At 31.3% G+C, this 24,336-nt stretch overlaps 1 protein-coding gene across 1 annotated transcript in view; it reads right to left on the bottom strand.

Moving 5' to 3' along the window:
* por (Protein-serine O-palmitoleoyltransferase por) overlaps positions 1-24,336 on the bottom strand; it is a 55,575-nt gene that overhangs the window by 6,663 nt on the left and 24,576 nt on the right. Inside the window, exons 5-6 of the mRNA XM_075362751.1 lie at positions 20,094-20,200; positions 18,873-19,072 (exon numbers count right to left, since the gene is read on the bottom strand). Of these exons, the coding sequence (XP_075218866.1) occupies positions 18,873-19,072; positions 20,094-20,200 (307 nt within the window). The remainder of the gene's footprint in view (positions 1-18,872; positions 19,073-20,093; positions 20,201-24,336) is intronic.

Below are 24,336 nucleotides of genomic sequence, written 5' to 3'. Positions count from 1 at the left end.
CTTATATTTAAATGTTAGCGAGTCTGAACACAGTTTCACACATGCAGGGCCACCTACTGGCTATTTACAAAGCCAGTGCATTGTTGTTTTTATTCAATATTTGTTTGCCTGCCGGTGTAATGTGTAATGCCTGCAGATTGTAATGTCCATGACAATTGTTTCTCTCGCCAGTTGTGAAGCGTGTGCTGTGATTTGATTTTTGTGTGTAAAAGGATCTTCAGCTGCTGAAATTCATTGGGAATTGTGCCTAGTGTATGGACCTACATTAATGAGTGAAGGAATAGTTAGACAATGGTGTCAAGGCTTTAAAAATGACTGCACAAATGTGCATAATGAAAAGTGAAGTGGCAGGCCCAGTATTCAGAATGACAAAATCGTTGAACAAGTGAACGGAAAACTGTGATGTGATTGGCGATTGACGATTAGTGCTCTGACTGATCAATTTCTGCATGTTGGATGCACCTCTATCTACACAATTGCCACAGAAAAGCTCAGATATCACAAATTGTGTGTAAGGTGGATACCAAAAATGCTTACTGACCAACAAAAAGAACAAAGAATGTGTGTGGACGGGTGTTTTTGGACGGCTATTGACAAGATGGAGATGATTTGTTTTCTGACATTGCTACAGGCGCCGATATGTGAATATCCTACAACATCACAGAATCGAAACAACAGTTAACGCAGTGATGCCATTCAAGTTCCCCAAAACTGAAAAAGTTTAAGCAATCTCCATACTCGAGTCAAAAAATGTTGGCTACCATCTTTTGGGATGAAACGGGCATCACTTTGGTTGATTTCATGGAATGTGGATCAACAATTACAGCTGATGTGTACTGAAAAATGCTCAACAAACTGAGACAAGCAATTCAAAATCGACAACATGGGAAACTATCATCCAGCGCAACCCCTACTTCACAACACGTGTCCTCACACTGATGCCTTAACCAAGAAGAAGATTCAAGTTTTTTGTTGAGAACTTTTTGACCATCCTCCATATACCGACCTTGCACCTAGTGACTACTTCTTCTTCTTGAATTTGAAAAAGCGACCTAGTGGACAATGCTCCACCAAGCCAAGGTGGCTTGGTCGGTTTGAAAACGACAAGGAACTCAACACTGCCATTGTCAACTAGTTCGATTCCCAGGTGGTGAACTTCTATGCAAAGGGGTTAAAGAAATTGGTGCAGCGTTATGAAAAGTGCTTAGAACTGAATGGCAATTATGTGGAAAAGTGAAGTAGATATTTGGTAAACTAAAACAAAGTAAAAACCTTTTCTCACGTGTTAATCTTTTTTAATGACCAAATGGCCGTTACTTTATGAAATGCCTTGTATATTTGTTTAGGATTAGTAAAATAACACATTTCAAATATTTTAAATGTTATTTTCTTAATTTAAATTTTATCCCCATAAAAGATAACAAAATCCCATAAAAAAAATAGTTGTTAAATATGATTGCCTTCTTTTAATGATTAATTGTCATTAACTGGTACTTACAATAAAGAAGCTAATGGATATAAACCATTATCTACATACATAAACATACACAAACAAATATCATTTGAGTAAAAACAACCATAAAATGAAATTTTTTAAGTGGAAAGTAAAAAAAAAACTAATTTAGCATGCAGCTCTACATGATCCACATGTGTAGGGAGAGCACAGCACTGAGTTTTTTTGAGGAAGGAATAATATGGATATATGTAATCCTTTTTGGGTGAAATATTTTAAACATTTGTTCCATTTAAAAAAAAATTGATTTTTCAGATCATAAAAAAAATTAAACAGACTGGCGAATTAAATAAATTATAAAATTATTGAAGCAAGTGTGTTAAACCTAAAAATGTAGACATAACAAATGGAAAGATTTTTATATTTAATAAAACTATCCAAAAAAATATCTCACCATAGTATAAAAGTTAAAATATATTTTACACAAATTGACTCTCTAATCAATCATTTCAATTAATATTTTTACACTGTAAACATTTACCAGTGAATGAAAAACTCAATTATAAAATCCTAGTTATAGCAATTACTTGTACTTCATTGATGCCACTATTAGAATTGGTTTAGCTGTTACTGCCATCAACATTTACAATGCAAGGCTATGTATTATCATGCCTAATAATTTTTTGGTGAATAGTTTTTCTCTCCGTCACATTTTCAGTGTGTTCTCTACCAAATCTTTTGCATTGCTGATTTTAAAAGTTTTGATCCTTATTGGTGCTTCTTCTCTTTACTTTGGCTCAAATATGTTATAATGACAGCAGTAAAGTGGTAGTCACATTGTTTCATGACCAATTTCTGCAATAACTCGTGAGTTCATACTGTAATAAACTATCTCTAGAAACTTTGATTGTGGTGAGAAGTTCAGCTACTGTATTTTTCTGATCATGTTGTATACTTTTATTACTTAGCCATTCTTAAATATCAATATTTTTGATGTGTGATTAAATATTTTTTCTAATTAAACAAAATAGCAGTTCACATTACCAATCACCAGTTATCAACACCTTTTCTCTAAGTTTGTTAATATGTAAGGACAACTTATTCCTTGGGAAATCATTATATAATATAATGATTTCATCAAGAATATATTAATATAATATTATATATTTCTTTGGAGAATTATTAAATTATTATTATTATAAAATACTTTTATTACATATAAAAATACTTTATTATTATTACTTGGGGACAAGTCAGGGGCAAAGGGAGGTCTTACGCTGACCTTTTGAGGACCTTTAAAGACAGTGTGCCTAACGAGGAGACAGTGGACATCCTTTCGCTCAGGAAAGGTTTAAATGAAGACTTAAATAAGGTGAAAATGGGTCTGCCAGGTGGAACAGTTTAGGGTCACTCTCGAGGATAAAGTTATGATTTTAATGTGGATCTTCATACAAGAGATTCAAAGTGAATGGTAGTCCACAAGAAGGACTTGATGCAGTCGCCACCATCAAGGACGTCAGAGAGACAGTGGCCCAGGCTATATGGATTAGGGTGGAGTTCAAGGTGTTTGCATTAAGGCCGGTGTATGGGCTTATGCAAAATGTCACATTAGTGATGAGTCTTGGGTTGGCTAAGAAGATGGTCGTAAAGCGGGTCTACATCTGAGAGCCTGGGGCCTGCTGTTGTAGGTATTGCGGAATGGGACATAACCCCCCAAAACTGTGAGGGACGTGACATCATGGGCTTATGTTTTAACTGTGGCAGGACTGACCACAGAAAGGCAGAGTGTCACAATAATGCAGTGTGCTTTGCATGTGGTACAGAGGGTCATAAGTCGAATGAATGCCGGAATAAAAAATGAAGATCTTCCAAATCAATGCAAACCGGAGTCACCCCTTAGTAGACTTAGTGTGGGAGTTGTCGCTAGACAGAGAAGTTGATATAATAATTCTGTCAGAGCTGAATGTTGCTGCCATGACTGGAGCACACTGGCTTACAGACCATAGAAGGACAGCAGCAATTGACTTTCCAACAGGGGGTGCTCATTGTAAGTATTGGAGCCTCTATGGGTTTAGTCTGGGGGAGTGACGGTATTCTCATGCTACCACTCTCCCAACACAACGGTCCAGGAGTCTCAGGACTTTCTAGACTAACTACAGGAAGAGGTTGTACGCCACCTAAGACCGTCATTCTTGTGGGCGACTTCACTTCAAAATTGACCGAGTTTGCTGGTGCAAGGGGAGATGTGAGAGGTCACCACTTGACCGAGGTGATACACTCATTGGGGCTTACTTGTGTCAATAACCAGAATTCAAATTTCAAGAGGGGCGGGATTGGCACTTGTATCGATCTCACCTTCGTCACAGACTCCTTGGCGGTGGTGTTGTGGGATGGGAGGTTCTTGACTATAAGAGCCTCTCAGATTGCAGGTTCATTTTGTTTGAGATGACGACTAGAGTGGGAGTTTCCCCGCCGGCTTACACCATCATATCTAAAGCTGGGATCCAACGCTTTTCTTGAAGAATTGGGAGCATCATGTGTGGTATTCAGACTCCTGCACAACTGATATAGATTGTCTTAGAAGAATGCGATTAGGCAGGTGTCTTCAAAAAAATTGAAGGGATGACTTGTCATGCATGTTGGTGGGGACCGGAGATGCAGGTACTCCAAGATAACACCTGGGCTGCGAGGAGAGTCAGTCAGCGGGCTAACAGGAGTGGTGATGAGATAGAATTAGTCAAGCTTGTGAAATCTATCTTCGAGAAAAAACCTTCTAAACTGCGATCCTGAGTCAAATGTAAATCCTGACTGGAATGGTGGGAATGAAACACATTCTGAACTATTGAGTTTACAATTAATATAATCTATAATCACTGATTATAAAATACAGATAAGCTTCAGCATATGCACATCAAACTTCCAATTAAAAATATATACCTCTATTTTTCTGCTTTATAAATATACCTAGTTACTGTTAAAAACAATAAATACTTTATTTTCATTTACTGAACATTACAATATTTAATTTCACAAATATTGATGCACCAATTCAAATCTGAATCACATGAAACAAAGGTCTCTAAGGCTATTTTTTCAGGCAAACTCAGGCTAATCTTTTCTTACAGAAGTCACAGTTTAGTACCATATTTCTGATGGGATATATATTGTGACAAAATGAAGAGTTAAACTGGATGAAGGAATAGCACTGGTTCTCTTTACACGCTGGTGTCTTATAAAGAGTAGCACAACTATTTAATTGGATGTATATGATTAGGTCAGTCTTAAATAATTATTATACATCAGGGAATAGCAAAGCTGTTGCAATGAATAACATTTAAACATTAAAAAAATATTCAATTCATAATAGCAACAATACACATTGTTGCTATTGTATTATAACTATGTATTATAATGACAGAATTTATAGCGTCAATATATAATAAACTGATTTTATTTGAAAAACACAGGTTAATAAAGATTCAACAGTAAAATACAGAATAAATAAAATATTATGTAATGTAATTACTACATGGGGTTTCTGAAAATAATGATAAACATTACATAATAAGTGACTAAATTAAAAATGAATGAACAAAAACAAAAGACATGGTATACAAAATAAATTCTGTATCAGTCTGTTAGTTACAAAAGGCTATTTGTATCAGTAATGTTCAATTTTCATGAACAAGTTTTGTTTTCCAAACAGCCTATTAAAAAGTTAAGTTTTGATACGTAGTAGATACTCATCTATATTAATAACATAGAAGTGTCTGTGTATATACAGACATTTTCAGATGTCTACCCATTTCTTTGTTTGTTATTCTTAAAAACACTTACAAAAAAATTATAAAAATCTAATTAATAAAACAGTTATCTAGTTTTAATGAACCTTTTATCACTGCACTTAATAACCAGAAGAATGATAGGCTGTATGGTGATACAAAAATAAGCCTAAGGGGCTTCCTCCTCTTAGTTAAAAATGGTTTTCTGCCATTTTATTAATTATTTTGCACTATATGAAAAGTTTTTCTGGAATAGAAACCTGAAGCCCATATAATTTAAACCAACTTTTGTCTGAATTTTTTTTTGGAATTACAGATTTGTGCTCCATCCCTCTTCAAGAAAAAATGATTTTATAAAAAAATTGTAACATTCTGTAACAGGAACACAAGTTAAAGTCTGCACAATTCGTAACTTTAAGGTAGTTTAAATAATCACTGAACGGTATAAAAGTCATAAAACTTTCCTTCAGGTGCTAATTCACACCACTTGAGGGGGACCTACAGTTGGCTATTAAAACATGCAGTAAACACATCAGTTTAATAATAATTGCAGTTAATATAGCATTAAAATAAAATTCCTCTTAGACAATATAATTTTTAGTTTCACTCTAATAATAGCTGTCGAGACGTACATTATTTTAATGATGCATTTACCACATTTTTTGACATCTGACTGAAACTGCACTGAAATAGTGTGAAAGATCTACCGAAGGAGAATTATAAGTGGTTTTTACACTGATTGTAGTTATTTAAATTATCTTATAATTTAACACATCAGTGGTTGATTACTTTTAATAAAATTTACTTCTGTCTGTAACCATTTATAAAATCTCAATCTGTTTCTCCATACTCTAGTATGTGAAAATTAGCTTTCTGTCACTTTTTAACTTATTTTGAATTCTACCAAAAACCTTTTTCTTCTGCATCTTTCATTAGATGTTGGTTATCCACATACTATACTTTGAAAATTCCTGAGTAGTGGTCACTGACTGAGTAAAAAGGACATCCTGTTTTAATTTGATCTTTGGCATTTCATCCATTTGTTAACATATTTGTGATATACTTATGGTCAATGTGTTTTTTGATATTTTTAAACATTTTCCAGTACGATTTCTTGCCAATTGGTGGAACAATATATAAATAATGATTTTCCATAAAATCTTCTGCTTCAAAATGGATCGTGATATCTTTCTTAAGACAGGTGGTAATGGAGGGGAAACTTTCATCACTAAGTCCCTACTGTTAGCAGACTGAAGACACTATTTCCCCTCTACTTCTGATGTTACCCACTGCTTCCTGTTTGTTTCTAAGCAATTAATGTTATAGTTCACATTTTATCCCATCTTTAAGACTAAAGTTTATCTTTGAGATCATTACCCTAAATGGCACAGCATTATTATATTTCTTGTACACTATCAAATACTTATTGTGTTAATTTGTGGTAAATGTATTAAAAGTAAAAGAAAAAATCTGGAGGTACAGTTGAAATACTTCCGACAGTCAATGATGTTCAAATATCCCTGGAAAATTTGTTTATGATATTGTAATACAGTTAGGTTATTTTTGGTATCAGTTAAACCTTCCATGACTCACTGTGATCAACAATTCAGCTCTGAACTTTATTTTAATTTTCACTTTATTAATTTAATTTCATTGTAGAACTCAATTTGCTAATTTCAGTAAAAAATGAGCTGAAATCCTTTGTCCAGGCACTCTCCTCTTGACCTTGAAGTATCAGATGTAATAATCCATAAGATTCAACATTTATTCTCATCATATGGCAAAATATTTCAGCTCCTTTTCTTCATTGTACTGACTGTATATCTTATTTTTAGTCATTGTTCTCACAATTTCGCTATTTGTAATATAATTTGTTGAAGATATTTTAAAAGTCCACTTATATATCCACATTTGAAAGATTCAAATTTCATCATTAAGACATTAGTGAAACTCTAGGACTATACTCCACACAACATAAAAATAAATCATAGCAGCTCACAAGTTTAACTTTTGTCAAGGCTGTGATTCATGAAAACTTGTCCTGTATTACCAAAGGCTGGTCTCTAACTTTTGATTCTGTACTTTATTTCTAAAGAATTGACCCGCTGCTTGCTTACTAGAATTCTCATGTTATCAAGTTTGTCATAATTTTCTAACTCAGAATGATTAAAAGATTACCTAGATCAACCTGATGTTTGATAATAGTTACCATGAACTTGGCATTTTTAGTCTTTCATTTGATATTTGTTCTTGGCTTGCAGCCACTATCTTATATAAAACTAGCTGTAATCTTTCCATAAATTCATTAAACGAACATAACAATATCATCAATTACCTTAATATATTGATTCTATTTAGACTTTAATTTTAACAGAGCAATCAAAGGTCTGTTAATATCAAACTATTCAAATGAACTACGATTCACGAGGTATTATCTAATATTTTTATTAACTTACAGTGAAACTTTGCAAGCTCAAGATAGCAAGGGAAAAGTTCATCAAAAATTCTAAATTTCTACAAGGAAAGATTGCCATCTGAATAGTAACAAACACTGATACATAATACCCATTCAAATGAACTCCTGTCAGTGATACAAATTCACTTAGTTTCCTATTGTATAATTTCAGTCTGAAATACGTTTCATGACTCTACATACATTATTACTGTTTTTCTGAGCATTTAAAATATATAAGAACAAAAAATTCTACCAAATGTGAATCTTTACAAAACTAACAAAATGTGATTTGGTTTTTAAATGCAAGAAAAACTGACTAACCAGTTGAAATTTATAGGTAAATAAAGGAAGTTTTTGGTGATGATGATAATGATGGGAAGTATACAAACAAATCACTTGGAACAAAATTGTGCATCATGATGAAAGACCAAATGTTCACAAGATTATTTTTGACCTCTTGCAATTATTTAACTTTCAACAACGAAATTATCCGCATGGATAAATGATTTGTTACTGATGGATCAAATAGCTCATTTTCTCAAATTTCAAAATCCTCCCACAAAAAAATTGCTGATGAACATCTACGTAAAAGATTTGACCACGGTAGTTTTCCAATTATTGTCTAAAAAGACAAGATAAAGCTAACAGAAGTAACTTGATATTTCTTGAAAGATACAAGTGAGGGCAAAGAACTTCTTAAATATATTCTTACTAGAGATAAAAGCTGGATCTGTCAAAAAATTACTGAAAGTAAATGCTGAAAACTCAAGCAAATTCTGAGCTCACAAAGATTAATGGCAAACATTTTCTGAGACCTAAGGTCTCTTATTCATTCATTTATGTCAAGTAGAAGAATAATAAATTCATTTGCTTACTATGATATACTTTCTCGCACAATACAAAAAAAATCATGCAACCTGTTGTGAAGTAGCACTGTCTTGTTTCATGAAAATACTTGCTTGCATTTGGCAGCAAAATCCTAATATCACTTCAAAAATTTGTCTGGGAAGTATGTGTCCTTATTGTATAGTTTTAATCTGGCTCTCAATAATTTTCATTCGTTTCCTTAACTTTAAAAATATTTAGGCAGTGATTAGTTAGAGATGATAAGGTAAAAAAGTGCTGTTACCAAATGACTAACAAAACTAGCAGCTGATTTTTTTAAGGATAAAATTAAAATCTGGTGATGATATGGCAAGTGTAATTTAATCGATTACTATTAAGAAAAAATAACATTTTTTTGTACGTACCAAATAAATATTTTCTGATTATTACATGTTTTAAGTTTACTACAAATTTTCTTTACTTTCCAGATGGCATCATCCACAATTTAAGCACAGTTGTTGTTGCTACAGTGCAGTTATAAACACTTTTACAATCCACACATTTAATCTTTACATATGGAGGGTGTAAATGAGGTTCTCCTGATACTTTCATAACCTATCCTACTTGTGAAAATAATAAAAACATAAATATGTCCTAAAATGCTTTTTTTGAGAGTTACAAGTGAAAAATTTTGCTCAGATTTCAGCTACCCCAGTTAAATGAGGTTGTACCGAAATTTTAAGGACTTTAGTTAAGGGGCAGGATTAGTGATTTCTAATGGTTTTTGACCTGAAAAATAGTCCCAGAACTGTGTCTGCAGTAGTTTTTGAGAAATCTGGGGTGAAAACCAATACATTGGGGTAAAAAACGGTTTTTATGTTTGATGAACAATAACTTTATTAAATGGGTAATAAACACATAAAACTTTTAAACAAAACTTGTAGAGAATTTAATTTTGAATGAAATGGTGTAAGATAAGTTGAATAAAACCAAAAAAAGTTAGAAAAAAAATGAATTTTATTTAGAAACAGTACACTAACTAAAGTGCATTATACAGGATGATTCAAAGAAACGGGAAATTTAAAAAATTAAATAACATTAATGAAAAATTTAAAAAAAAAAGAAGAATTTTATTTCATGTAATTGTACAAATGTTGCCATTTTAGGATACATACGTTTTAGTTTATTTTTTAAAGATGACTTCTTGCAGGTGACCTCCTCTTCTACATAAAAACACTCACGAAGTCTCTTCGTTAAATTGTTCATGGTTTGACGTAACATCTCAACTGGAAGTTCCACAATTGCTTCTCGGATCTTTGCCTTCAGTTCTTCCGTTGTAGCAGGTCTACTGTGGAACACTTTGCTTTTAAGGTGACCCCACAAAAAGTAATCGCAAGCTGAGAGATCAGGCGATCTGGGAGGCCATCTAATGTCACCATTTCGTGAAATGACGCGTTGTCCAAACAATTGGCGTACAGCTGCCATCAATATTCGTGCAGTATGTGACGTTGCTCCGTCTTGTTGAAACCAGGCTGTGTTAAGAATCAGTGGAAATCTCTTTTGTTGTTCCACAACAAAGGTTTCAAGCATGGCTACGTAACGAACCGACGTCACTGTAATCACAAGACCGTTGTTATCCTCAAAAAAATAAGGGCCTATAACACCGTAAGATGATAGAGCACACCACACGGTCACTTTCTGGCTGTGCAACGGACGCTGGTGTAGCTGCGTAGGATTTTCTTGCGCCCAGTATCTGAAATTTTGCTTGTTAACAAATCCACTGAGGTGGAAATGCGCTTCGTCTGACATCCACAGTTCGTGAACAAACTCTTCGTTATCATTTTTCTTCTGAAGTATTACATTACAGAATTGTGCTCGCACAACTTCATCGTTCGGTTTCAGTTCCTGGACGATCTGCAACTTGTACGGATGGTATTGCAAGTCCTTCACTAACATTCTTCGAACACTTGAAGTATGCAATTGTAAAGATGCTGAGATGACGGATTGATCGATGTGGACTTCGTGTGACAGCATCTTGTAAAGCTTGAACATTCTGTGGTGTATGGAAGGTTCGCTCACGGCCTGGCGGTTTCTTTTTCATTGCCTAACCAGTTTCCTCAAAACTAGATATCCATGTTTTAATTACATGTGCTGATGGAACACGGTCCTGCCGTTCCAGATTAAAATGACGGTGAAATTCTCTACGTGCTCCCTCCACACTGTCATTGTTTTTGTAAAACACCTTGATAGCAAATGCACGTTGCGCACCACTCCAAGGATCCATGACAACTAAATGGCAGGTTAGGTTAGAGATGCTGGTGCCACTTATCAAGTGGTACCAATCGCCCACGACTACCAACACAACTTTCAAAATTTCCCGTTTCTTTGAATCACCTGTATGTACACATTTATAATAAATGTTCAAAAATGAGCTCACCATTTTCAACATATTTCTTGGCACACTTCTGTACTACTTTTATTGCTCTTTATAGTTCTTTAGGGTTCTCGTTAAGTTGCTCAGCCACATCCATAATACAGACAATTATTCCTCATGAAAATGTATGTTTATTTTGTATACAATATTTTTCATCCATCCCCAGATGAAAAATCTAAAGTTGTTGATGCCATCTCAAGTGAAATTTGCCTCGTCGGTAAATAATACATACTTGTAAATCGAGTTGTTGATTTGTATTCCACCAGTTGTAGAACTACAAGTGAAGTGGACCGCCTCCTGGGTATAGATGTTGAACTGGCTATTTACAATAAGGATAAAACTTGCTTTGTTTAAGTATCCTCCAAACCATGGAATGTGAAACTCTGATCCACCTAGAAAGATGTTGTGTACTGATGGTTGGACTGTGCTGAACTGCATCAATAATAATTTTATCCATAAGAAGTTTGTGTTGGACAGACTGTTTGTAGCTAGTATGAATACTAGGTACTGAACCCGTTTCCTGAAAATTGCAAAAAATCACACTAATTGTTTTGGGATCTGGAATCCTGAGATTTGGAAAACATATTTCATATCCTACTGCAACAGCTGTAGCATTACCCTTACACACACCCACAATGAATACCATATCAGTGTATTCCTCTGTTGTAAATAAGTACAGCATTACTTCAACAGCAAACCGATCACAGTCAAACTAAAATTCACAGAAAACCTTCACTAACAGCAGCACAGTTCACAGTACCTGATATATTTAATGCACCTTACAGAATAATTTTAACACTAATACAATATTATGCATTGTTAATCAGCTGTTGTCATTTTATTGCCAACTTTGAAATAATAATTTTTCATATAATTTATTGTTTTTGTCATAATAAAAAAAAATTATTATCTAAGTAGATTTATTTTTATCACACAATTGTGTAATTTCCATTTTTTCTTTAACTTTTTAACAGTAAATTTTGTTTTTATAAATTTTTCACATCACCAAAAATTTGGCTTTTGTTTAAATTAAATAAGTACTTTTCTAACAAATGAAGTGTTGTACTCTAAATAAAATTCAAATTTTTCTAACTTTCTTTGTTAAATAAAACAAAGAAAGTTAAGTTAGTTTATCTTATACCACTTTGTCGAGAATTACATTCACTACAAGTTTTATTTAAAAATTTTATGTGTTTATTATCCATTTAACGAAGTTATAGTTTGTCAAACATAAAAAACAAGGATTTTACTTCAATTTATTGGTTTTCATCCCAGATTTCTCAAAAACTACTGCAGATATGGCCTGGGACCTATTTTATTCGATTTTACAGGTAAAAAACCATAAAAAAAATCACTAATTCTTCTCCCCTAATTAAAGTCCTAAAAATTTCTGTATGACCACATTTCATTGGGGTAACTAAAATCCAAGCAAAGTCTTTCACTAGCCTAACTTACAAACGAAGCATTTTAGGACATATGTTTATGTGAACTTTTTCCAATATTTTCACGAATAGGACAGGTTATGAAAGTGCCAAGAGAACTTCGTGATAAACTCTGTAAGTAGATCATTAGAAATATATGGTGTTTCATATTTACACAGAAAACTTTGTTTTCTATGCTTTCTTTCTCAGAAGCCCTAATTTGTTCTTACTCTCTAGCGCAAAAGACTACATCAACTTCTCATACAGCTGATATAAACAAAAATACTCTGAATACTTATGTATACAAAATTATGATTTATTGGTCTTCATTCTATTGGAGATGAATAAATGAAATTACGCCTTTCATTATTTAATGATACTAGACAAATTCCTGAATAAATAATATACAAGATAATCTTCTTCATGAAATTCTGGATTCATATCTGGTAAAATAATAACTTGTATAAATGTTGCTTATAGAATTAGAAAACATACATATCATGAATCAGAATAAGTTTGATATAAACTTTATAGCTAACCAATAGTGGCAGTACTTATTTGTTTCTTAATCATATTAGTTTAGCTATTTATAAAAGCAATTATTTATTTTGATTTGCATTGTAAGCTGAAATATTTTCTTTAATTGCTTCTATTTTTATAACATATTTAAATATTACGGTTTTGTTTTGCTGCAGAGGTGTTTCAGAGAATAAATGAATTGACTAAACATTTTCCTTTCTTGTAAATTCTATGCTCACCTCCTCACTATCTTTGTTTGGAATTTTTAACTTATTTTTGTAAGAGTAATTTTAAAATAGAATGTTCTAGAATAATTGGGAACAAAAAAAATTTTTTATTTTTTTAAACAAAAATATAAAATCTGTATACAATAAGAACTTTCAAATGTCAAATAAAATTTTATTAATAGGCTGCTAAATAAGCACGATTTCATGAAGTGAGCTGTATTTTAAATTGCAAATGCATGTGATGTAAGATTATCATTATATTATGAATGTTAACTTAAAAGATTTATTATTTTTCATTTTATTACAGCATTTTAAATCCTTCTAAACATAAAAATAAAGTGAAATTATTATTCATTGCAACTATTGTGAAGTTACTTTTGAAAAAACTGATGGTCAAAACACACCCTTCCCTTACTATGATTACACAGATACACAAAAGAGTTTTTTTTTCTCTAAGTGTGATACCATTTCTTGAATTGCTGTTTTTGCATACATTACAGATCTGTAAATACAATTTTTCTATCACCCTTCGTTTTAAATAAATTATGCTTCAAAAAAAAATTAAGGGAAAATATAGTTAAAATCTGTAAAATTTATAATTTTGTGTGGCCATACCTGTGTTAAAATGAATTCGCTGATGCTTTTCTTTTATAAACAGCCTGAGGCACATCCCAAAATAATGTCCAACAATAATCAGCTAGCATGTTAGTAGTCTGTTTCCCTTTATAACAGCTTTCCATCACCAAAATTTCTTGATGGAAACGTTCATCACATATGTCTCCGAGGTTGTCCAAGAAAAAATTCAGATTCGAGTGGAGGAAATGTATTTCCTCCACTCAAAGACATATTACATCCCATAGCTCTGTATGAAGTAAGAAGTTGATAAACAATATCATGGTAATCGTTGGAGTTTTGTTTGCTGAGAAAATTTTTGCAAATGTCTTTAAATGAAGCCCAAGCTGCACTTTCTACATTATTTAACATAGAGTTAAATACATCATCTTCGACCAACTCTCTTATTTGAGGACCAGCAAATATTCCTTTAATTTTTCCTTCATTTACATTCGGAAATACCTGCCTGATGACAAAAATCTGGGACTATCCTTCTTCATTGCTTTTACAAAAATTTTTCATTAGTCCTAGCTTGATATAGAGAGGGGGTAAAAATATTTTTTGGGTTCAACTAAGGGCTCATGAATAAAGTTTTTCCTATTTGGAGTTACGTTGTCTTGTTTCTTCCACTCTTTGGTAACATAATGTTTATCCCTAGCTCGGCTGTCCCATTCGCAAAGAAAACACATGTACTTACAACCTAACTGCATGCCTAACAAAATAGCTATAATTTTCAAATCAACACACATGTTCCAGCTATATTTTTTATAATTTATATTTTCAAGAACGTCTTTCATCGCATCGTATGTCCTTTTCAAACTAATACCAAAGCGATTGGTATCGAAGGATATTTGTTACCATTGTGTAGTAGAACCACTTTTAAACTATACTTGGACAAATCTATGAAAAGGCAGGCACCAGTCCTCAGGTTTATGAACTTGTCCTAAGTGCAACATAAGCTCATCAATATTTGTGCAATAAACCAAATTATTTTCATCAGTAGAGTACTGAGAAAGTTCTTTTAGTCGGCTTCGAAAGCCCAAAATTTTTATATTTTTTTGAAGTAAATTCCAACCTTGCAGTCTTGATCCTAACAGTTCAGTTTGATTTTTTGATAAATTTAAATCCCTAACCAAGTCATTTAATTCACCTTATGATATAAGGTGTGGCTTATTGGAAAATAATCAAAATTATTGTTGTCTTCTTCAGTACTGCCTGATTCTTCACCGCTGTTTTCAAAACATTCATTCACAGGTGGCTCAGGAACTGGAATAATTTCACTGTGCTGATTGCAGATTGCAATGAAGGTTATTTTACAGTATGTTTAGATGAAGGATATTATATGTTTAGAGTTTTTAGAAATTCCAGACACTTGTTAAACAAAAGTAACAATTGGTTATATGATCCTTTGGTTCAAGCCAAATCATAGGTACATCAATGGCAAAGCCTTCCATGTACCTTTCAGCCATCCTCTTAAATGTATAGAATAATTAGTGCATACTATATGAGGAGCCCACATCTTATCCTGATCACCAATTTTACACTGAAAGTACAAGTGATATGCTTTTTTAATTAAAGGTGTAATATTTTTTCTATTTGATTTTACGGTAAACTCACCACATAGATAACAAAAGGCATCCACATCATTTACACAATTTCGAGGCATTATGACTCTGCACTGTTAACAAACTTAAGACAGCAATAAGACTGAACAAAATTAATTCATTCCTAAATCCAGTGCTTAATAAAAACAACACAGCTGTGTTTTCAGCTACATGTTTTGACTTACACAGACATAATTAATCTTATCCATGAAGGATTGTCTCTTCAGTATTAGATATGATGTCATAATATGTGACTATGATAAGATTTAATTCTTTGTCTAGTATTGTTTATTTATAGCTTAAAATTATGTTAACAAAGTTAACATAAACAAAAACAATAAAAGTTAAACATAAAGTTAACTATAAAAAATGAGCTAACAAAATACAATATAGGTGCTTAAAATACTAACTATACATTGAAAAATGAAAAAAATCCTTTAATTAAAATTTAACAATTTTTCAGAAATGGTGGATGATAAAAAGACTCTGAGTTCATATTAGTTTTCAGCATCAAAAAACAGATCAAAATCATGTATCACATGTTAGGAAACAAAAATTACGTTTATCCGTGTTATGTCAATCTTGGTTATTATTCACACTGAGCTGCTTGTTAAGTTCCATAGGTTGTTATTGCTTTATTTTTAAACTTCAAAAATTTCACATAGCAAAAGAAATTGTTTTTATTTCAATCACTAATGTTCATTGATTCAAATCCCATATTTTTTTTTATTCATGTACTTACGGAAATATAAAAATCTATAAGAAATTAGATGTATTTTTAACCAAATGAGCATCTGCGATATAAATTGATCACTTTATTTATAACTGCAACAAGTAGAGAAATATAAAACAACATAGCTTTTATTCGGGTTGTTTCAGCAATATGAAATATTTTTTATCATAAGGGACTTAATGAAGTAGCAAATACTTCTAATTAAATGGTTTGTGATGGTTTTTAAACAGTCTACTTTGATTTTGTTTTAAATGTACATAGTTTGGATAGGCTCCTAAATTCAATAAAATTATTAATAATTTATTCTATGTTGAGCCATCACTAGTGCATTATTGTATAACAAAAGTACAAACTGATAATCATGTTTCTAAAAATAATCTTTGTTTTGATTTTATATAATTTCTATTTTTTATCTTTTTTTTTGTTTTATGTGGAACTGACTGCTATGGTCATCGGCTGTTAGAAAATGCCAATAGGGGTGAACTGCATAGTGGTTGTTCTTAACAGTAATTTACAGAAAATTGTTTATTAAATGTGGCTTTTATCTGTTGTATTTTGTCCTTACTTAACATCCTTCAATTTCCAGGATGCTATTTCTCAAGATATTCCAAATATTTTGGAACCATCAGATCACATAAGGTATGCGTTTTACCACCTCACTCAGAACCCCATATTTTTATCGTTTGGTCAGTGTTTATATTTTTTTTTTTACTCATAGTTTGTGCATTTTCTTTTAAGAAAAATTACTCTACAGGTTGAAAGTTTGGCACCAATCTGTAACAATCGTTTAGTATATGTACTTTAAGCGATTTCAACATAATAAACCTAGTGAAAGTATTTGTAACACACCAAGAGAACAGCTACAGCATACTGTTATCAGTGCATAAGATACAGAGTGTGGCTTTTAGAGCAGATTTATTTATATTTTTCACTTTTTCTCAGATATTCCAAAACAAATCAAATTTATGGTAATATCTTCTAATTTGATACTAAAACAAAATGATGAATACATGCAGACACAGCCATTAAATTAGAGTTAATCTATGTCTATAAAACATATATAATTCCCTCATATTAAATTTAATACAGTACAACCCCATTTAACTGAACTAGATGGAACCGGAAGTTGTCCGGATGAGCAAAAGTCTGGATAATCAAAATGTATAATATACGCACACAGCTTAATGAAATCACCACAGTATTAATGAAATCTTCTCACTTCAGGAATGAAGAATGAAGAAAACTATTCTGTAAATATTTCGCAAGGCATCCATGCTGATTTTTGTGACCTGAATATGCATGGAAATTACTAATATTCTTCAGTGCTCGAGGTTAAGGTGATTTTCCTGTCACAAGAAGTGGTAGCTTCAACTTGCCTGATGCATTACTGCATAAAAGAATTGTTACCTTCTGCTTACAAACTTTATGCCCCTTAGCAGCAGAGTCCAATTTTGAGCGAGAGCTTTTTTTGGTAGCATTTTAAAAAGTAATCCCATCTCATCAGGACTAAAATCTGAGATGGTGATAAATTCTGTTCTTTTATAAATTTTGAAAATGTCATTTTATAATTTTCGCTAGCAGCATGATCCCCTGATACACTGAGCTGTTGTATTCTATGGTGAGCCTTCCATCTAACTAACCTGAACTTGCTATGAATGACGGACACCACCTAATTTGTCACTTAAAATTAAAGCCTTACATTGTAAAATGGGTAAACCACATAAATAAAGCTTTGTCTAGCTGACTATTCTTTGCCATTCTGATAGTCGCCCTAACTTTTAGTATCTAAACTATCTTAAGCCACCATTTTAGAACAGAAATCTTCAATCTCTTTTCTGTGTTTTTTCCAGTCCGAAATAGTTTGCTTTCCTATACCTAATCCATCACACAAATCTTTTTTTAAATTCCCCCTTACCTATACGAAATAGTGCATTACATTTTTCCTCCGTAGAAATGACTACCTTCTTTATTTTAGTTGCCATTCCACTAAATTACACCACGCGAACACAAAATTTCAATCACGATCACTACTGTAGCAAACTACATCTTACGATTACAACATTCAGTGAATACTCATACTGTACTGCTTTTCTGAATAAAAGTTTACTAAAATAGAGCACAACAGAGTGTACAGGCCTACACATCCGGTCATTAACATTACGTCACCCTATTCTTAGAATGAGCGATAAAGCAACGACAGGATGTTTGTACAAATATTTTTGGTGCATGAGTCATTATAACTACTGTACAAAAATATTGCAAGACTCTGTTCTCACAAAAAATAAATGTTTATGGTAAGCAGTACATGAGTTATCTAAAACCGAATATGTACGTACTTTTAATAAGTTCTACAGTATGTAAAAACTGTGATAGACACTAACTTCCAATACAATGGATACATTATACCGTAGGCCTACTACTATAACAATACATATTTTATTTTCAAAAATTAAAAATGGCTTTCTTGATATCGGTCCGGATAATCCGGAAGCCCAGTTCAATGGGGTCTGGATAAACAGGTTGTACTGTACAACATTTCTACAACAAAAATAAACAATCTCCAATTTTTATTCGATTTACCTCTTGTAACTGGAGAAAATCATACTTCGGTTATATACAGATTAAGAATAACAATAATAAAACTTAATTGATTTTCTTTTCTATTAAAACTACTTTCTGCACCGAGTGGAAAGTCCAGACAGAGTTAAACGTGTTCTTCACTCAACAAATACTCAAATAGATTATAATTTACACATTATTACTAAAATCAAATTTAATGACTATAAATAATTAGTAGCCATACTTACAGTATTTTAACCATTTATGCATTGATACATTCCAATGTACAACAACTTGTTTAAGAGAACGTGGGAATTCAATATGGTACGGCTGACAGACAGGGTCCATGGAACTGTAACCGGCTAAACTGATAGAAGTATCTGATAAAAAGGAGACAAAATAATGCCCGCATCTAAACAAGAGTGCATCACGATAGACCAAGAACCAGCTAAAAATAATTTATAAAAAAATTATTACATAACTCATCAGAAATAAAATAACATATAGAATCAGTACTGTAATACAATTTCTTACGTTCAGAACTAACCACTTGTATACATAATTTACATCTAATAGTGTAATTTTAAATTTATCTATAAGCAATCTGGCTAATAATGATAAGCAATTAGTAAATATTCAAAAACAACTAAAGGATATAACATATTATTAATCAGTCTGATTTCTGTTATCTTAGTCACATCAGGAATGAAATAATTAAATTCAACTTTAAATGTCAAGAAATTTTGTAGACGCAAATATTACTATTACATTATGATAAATTTCAAAACACATCACTTCAATAAATGAATAAAAAAAAGTCAAACAATGAATAAAAGTATTGTGCATTTTTTTATTAAAAAAAATTTCATATGCATAATAAATTCAACCTACTAACAGTTCAATAACTTTTATTTATTATACAATAAAACTTAAATTAAGAAGCCACCTGCAATTTTAAAGAAAAAACTATCTGGCAACTGAATTTTTAAAAGAATTGGGGGATTATAAATTATAAATTGAGGAACTGGAGTGAACACAAGGCAACTTCACTTAAGTTTTCACTCACAGGTGCAAATGTTACCTTCATTTTTGAGCTTTTAGTAATGATATATTTATATCAATGAACAAGACGATAGAACACATGATCTCATATTTCACACTCATTAGTGCAATAGTGCAATAGAATATAATGTTGATAAATTGATAATTATTATATCACATAACTGTTGTTACTTGATACTTAATTCACAGTGATTATGACATTAAAATTCTATTATTAATATCAAATTATTTGGAAAGTCCGTATAGCTGGAAGATGGTCACTGAACATGAAAAATGGCCTTTTAAGTTGGTCACCAACTTGGGAAAAAAAAATGACAAAATTTTCATAAAAGCAATGTTTTGTGTGGTTTTCAGAAAATAAAGGTGTTTTCTCGGTTAGGTTTTATAATGAACATAAATTTACTGACCTGTAAGAATTATCTGGTATAATCCATTCCACCAAACACATAGAAGAGACAAAAAAGAAAACGGACCAGAAAAATGATCGCAATATCTTCGATAAACTTTTCATGTTCTGAAAAACAAAATAATTAGAAGAATAACATAAAAAATACAAGTTCATATAATCCACTGAATTTAGAGAAATTTAGTAGGTAGAGTGTATAATGAGTCAAGGACATTTCTAAGTTTTGTAGACACCTTGAAAAACAAAGAAATCAATTTTTTTACTAATTTAAGAGTATCTATAAGATATACTTCTGCTTTTTCCTTTAGCTTATAATTTACTAATGTTAGTATCTCACTACAACTACATGATGGTCACCACTGTGATATCAGGCCACCAGCACCTCTGCATCAAAGTATTCAACCAAAAATATTTATATAACATCAGACACAATTCTGAATAAATTTTATTATGCACAGAAGGGAGCAAGCTGCGAGTCAAAATTAAAGAAAACAAGTGATTTCCACAAAAAATGATTCAATCTTTTAATTTCTTCATTGTTAAATCACAAAAAAAACTTTTTCCACTTTAAAGAAGTAAGTTTATCTGAAATTAAAAAAAAATAAAAGTTTCCTATGAAAGTTATTTCAAATTAAATGTGTTCTGATTTAGTTCTTTTAATGGCTTTGTTTAAATGTATTCTAAGCAGTTAACTAAAAAAAAAACTGAACTATAATGAGAAGGGTTATTTATAGGGTTTATAATAAGAATTATAAACATTTAACATTAAATGAGCATATAAGTGCACATAATTTATACATTATTAAAAAGGTGTTTAATCATAAATAAGATTAAATTTCCCTGCAAGTTTTGTTAAAAGCTGTTCTCTTGTTAATGTATGAGGAATAAAAGAAACTGACAGATACAGATAATAAAGGGCTTTCTGGATTGTTTTGCACAAAACATAAAGATATGGTGAGTGATATAAAGAAAACAGTTCAATTTTATATGTATAAATTTCAATGCATTCTATTTTTAGTCAACTTTCATTAACTGAAGAGGGTCACAGGAGGGGCAATTTTTTTGATGGATACTGGGAGCAGAACACTTCTTAAACAATGATTAGTAATATTAAAATTTTGTTGACTGAAGAAAATTGGAATTAAAGGAGGACCAAAACCCTTTATTTCTTTTACTGGCTTCTGAAGGCAAAAAACATTTAAAAAAATGATTTGAGTATCACAATGTTTTTATTTCTACCATATTAACTCGGAGGAATCCAAGAAAGTTTAAGGGAGTTTCCACCTCACCAAACCTAATGATAATATCCTTTCCTGAGTTGGATAAATAGCATCTTAGTTTGGTAAACTGTCATGAGTAAAATCGTTATCTTACAGACTTTCATTATTTATTTTTAGGTAGATTTCATAAGAAAGCTACCTATTGTAATGGGTACCATGATTCAACTTCTGGAAAATCTTGACACACCTTCGTGTTTCACATCCCCCAGACCCCAAAACCAGCATCAGCTCAAAAGTTTATATATATATTTCACTTTTTTGTGGACATGATAACCTGTAATTTTGGGCCAATCACTTTCAAATTATTCCTTAAAAATAACTGGTCCCAAAATCTCAATTGAGTTCATTAACCATGGGGATGGAAATGGGGGCTTTTTCGAAAAAAACAAAATATTGCTATAACTTTCTTATTAAGTAAAATATAAAATTCATTTAAAGTTCCTACTATTCTTTGGATAAGGGTCTAAAACCTATCTAAATAAATTTTTTGATATCACCAACCATTCGCCCAGGGGGTGGAAAAAACAGGGTTTTGAAGACCAAAAAAAATCATACCTCCCTTAATAGGCAGAGTATCAAATCGGTTTAAAGTGGTTGTTAGTCCTCTAAACATTACCAAAAACCTTTGTATGAAACAATTTTTGATATCACCAACCTTGACAGCAAGGGATGACACAATGTTGCTGAATAGTAAGAAGATGGGGCTTGTCATATGCTAAACATGTGAAACTTTTTTCACATGTCACATCATTTTTTTTTTCATATCATTGTCATACTTACTTAGTAAATTTGAAGTTTTTCTTAACTTTAAGATGGAAATATTTTTTATCCCTAACTTAGCACCAGTGAAATCTACCACTGCCTTCTGGTATGCCAAAAGGGATTTTTTAGTTTAGTAGACACTAAATAAAATATTATTTATTTATTATACAAGGATACATAAAATATTATTTATTTATTTAATAGGGATATTATTTATTATATTATTAAAACAGAAACTAAAGCCTAAAAGGCAAACAAATTTTGAAATATACTGAAATTTACTTCCAGATCTTTTTGATAGTACTATGAACTTCCCTGTTGATGGTACTATAAACGACATCCACTTTGAAGAAGTTAGGAAACTAATTTAGTATAATCAAACAGTATACTTAATCTTATTGTGTTTGTTTAATAAGTTGTCAAATTCCGAGTTAATAAATTTCATATCACTTGAGCATGTTGAATTTGTGGTTTTTATGTGCTATGTATAAAATTTGCATGTTGTGGTTAATTCTTTCTAAGTGTATCCAGATTCTGTGAAATAAAGGTTGGTTTTGTTATATGTAACTGCAATTTTTTTTTTAATCTGTGGTCAAATGTGCATCTACGGTATGCTCAAAGTAATATTTGGTGTAGTCACTGAAGTTTACAGTTAATTGTACACTCCTGAGTTGTGTTTACAATGAATACTTTGTAGTTTTGTAAGTAACATAGTAACAATATTTTCAGAAAAAAGATATTAATTTTGTGAAAATAATGACTTAAGAAAGGTGAGAATAATACATTTCTCTCACTAGGTGTGTTTTTACTATTGTTGTTTTATGTAATGTGTTGTCTGTATTTTTTAAATAAACATTGTATTAAAAAAACAGATTCAATATTGTTATGTAAATAATGTATTACATTTCTATATACTTGTCAACAGCATAACTTATCAACAGCAAAAGACTTACTCAAATATATTCAGTAGTTTCTGAGATTATCCTAGATAACAGATTAGTTACCTCCTTATATAATATTATGGACAATACTCATTAAGTAACATTTCTTTAATGTATTCTCTCCACTCTTCTCTAATGTAATGATTAAGGAAATCATCAGAAATAAACTAAAATACAGTTTGATGTGTCAGATATTAGCTTCATGTTATGGAATTTAATTTCTATAGGTTTCAATTAATTAAGCGTACAAACACAAAGCTCCTGTAATTTTACTGTAATGCAGTAAAAATTATTAAAGGTTATTCTTTATTATAACCACCCACCATTCTTTTAAAAAGGGCCAGACTTCTAATACAAACTGATACACTGTATTAAACTGAAGACAATTGTATAAAAATATAAATTATATTTTTCTAAAAATAAATTACAATGAATAGTGATAACTTTTAATTGACTCCTATTAAGTGACATTTTCTTTAGAATAATTTTGAACTAAATTTTGTTTCTCGTTAATAAATCTTCAAACTTTATTCAGTAAGTCTTCATACTTTAAGGAAGCAGGCACAAGGAAATTTTATCTTTTAATCATGATTGTCCATTAAATGTTTATTCTTGTAACTGATTTTAACACAACTTTTTTCAGCAATACCAGAAGTATTAGAATTTTTAATATACTTATGTTTATTTTAGATTTTGTAAAAATGATTTTATATAGACTATGTTAAAAAATAATTTATTTATTCAAACTGTTCAACTGGCAAACAGGTTAATCATTACAAATAAGTGTATGAATTTATTCATGTTTGTTGAATAATATTAATTATGCAACATTTAAAAATTATTAAATATTAATTAATTTATTTATTTATTAATGAAAGTTTTCCTCCCAAAGGCCTTTTGGACCTAATCCTTCTTCAATAGAATATCCAGAAAAACTTCACTAATATTTGTTAGCAGATACTTTGTTGAAGAAAAAGCCAATAACTAGTTTCAGAAGACTAAAATACAAAAATAGGCAGAAATAGACAGAATAGGCAAAAATTACATTAACCTGAAAGTGAGTAGATTGATATTCAACAATTTTATATTTATGAATGTTTAAACAACTTTTTGTGTTACAAAAGGTAAGTAGCAAATGGTTCAGGATAACCCAGGACATGAAATAAACATCTACATAACATAAAACATCTACAAACATAAAACATAAAATAAACATCTACATCAGTCCTTGTATATTACTGAATCTACTGAATATTTCCAA

The sequence above is a fragment of the Lycorma delicatula genome, chromosome 4 (genome assembly GCF_047948215.1).
Source record: "Lycorma delicatula isolate Av1 chromosome 4, ASM4794821v1, whole genome shotgun sequence".
In the NCBI taxonomy this organism is placed as follows: domain Eukaryota; kingdom Metazoa; phylum Arthropoda; class Insecta; order Hemiptera; family Fulgoridae; genus Lycorma; species Lycorma delicatula.
This window is presented reverse-complemented; position numbering and strand designations above follow the sequence as displayed.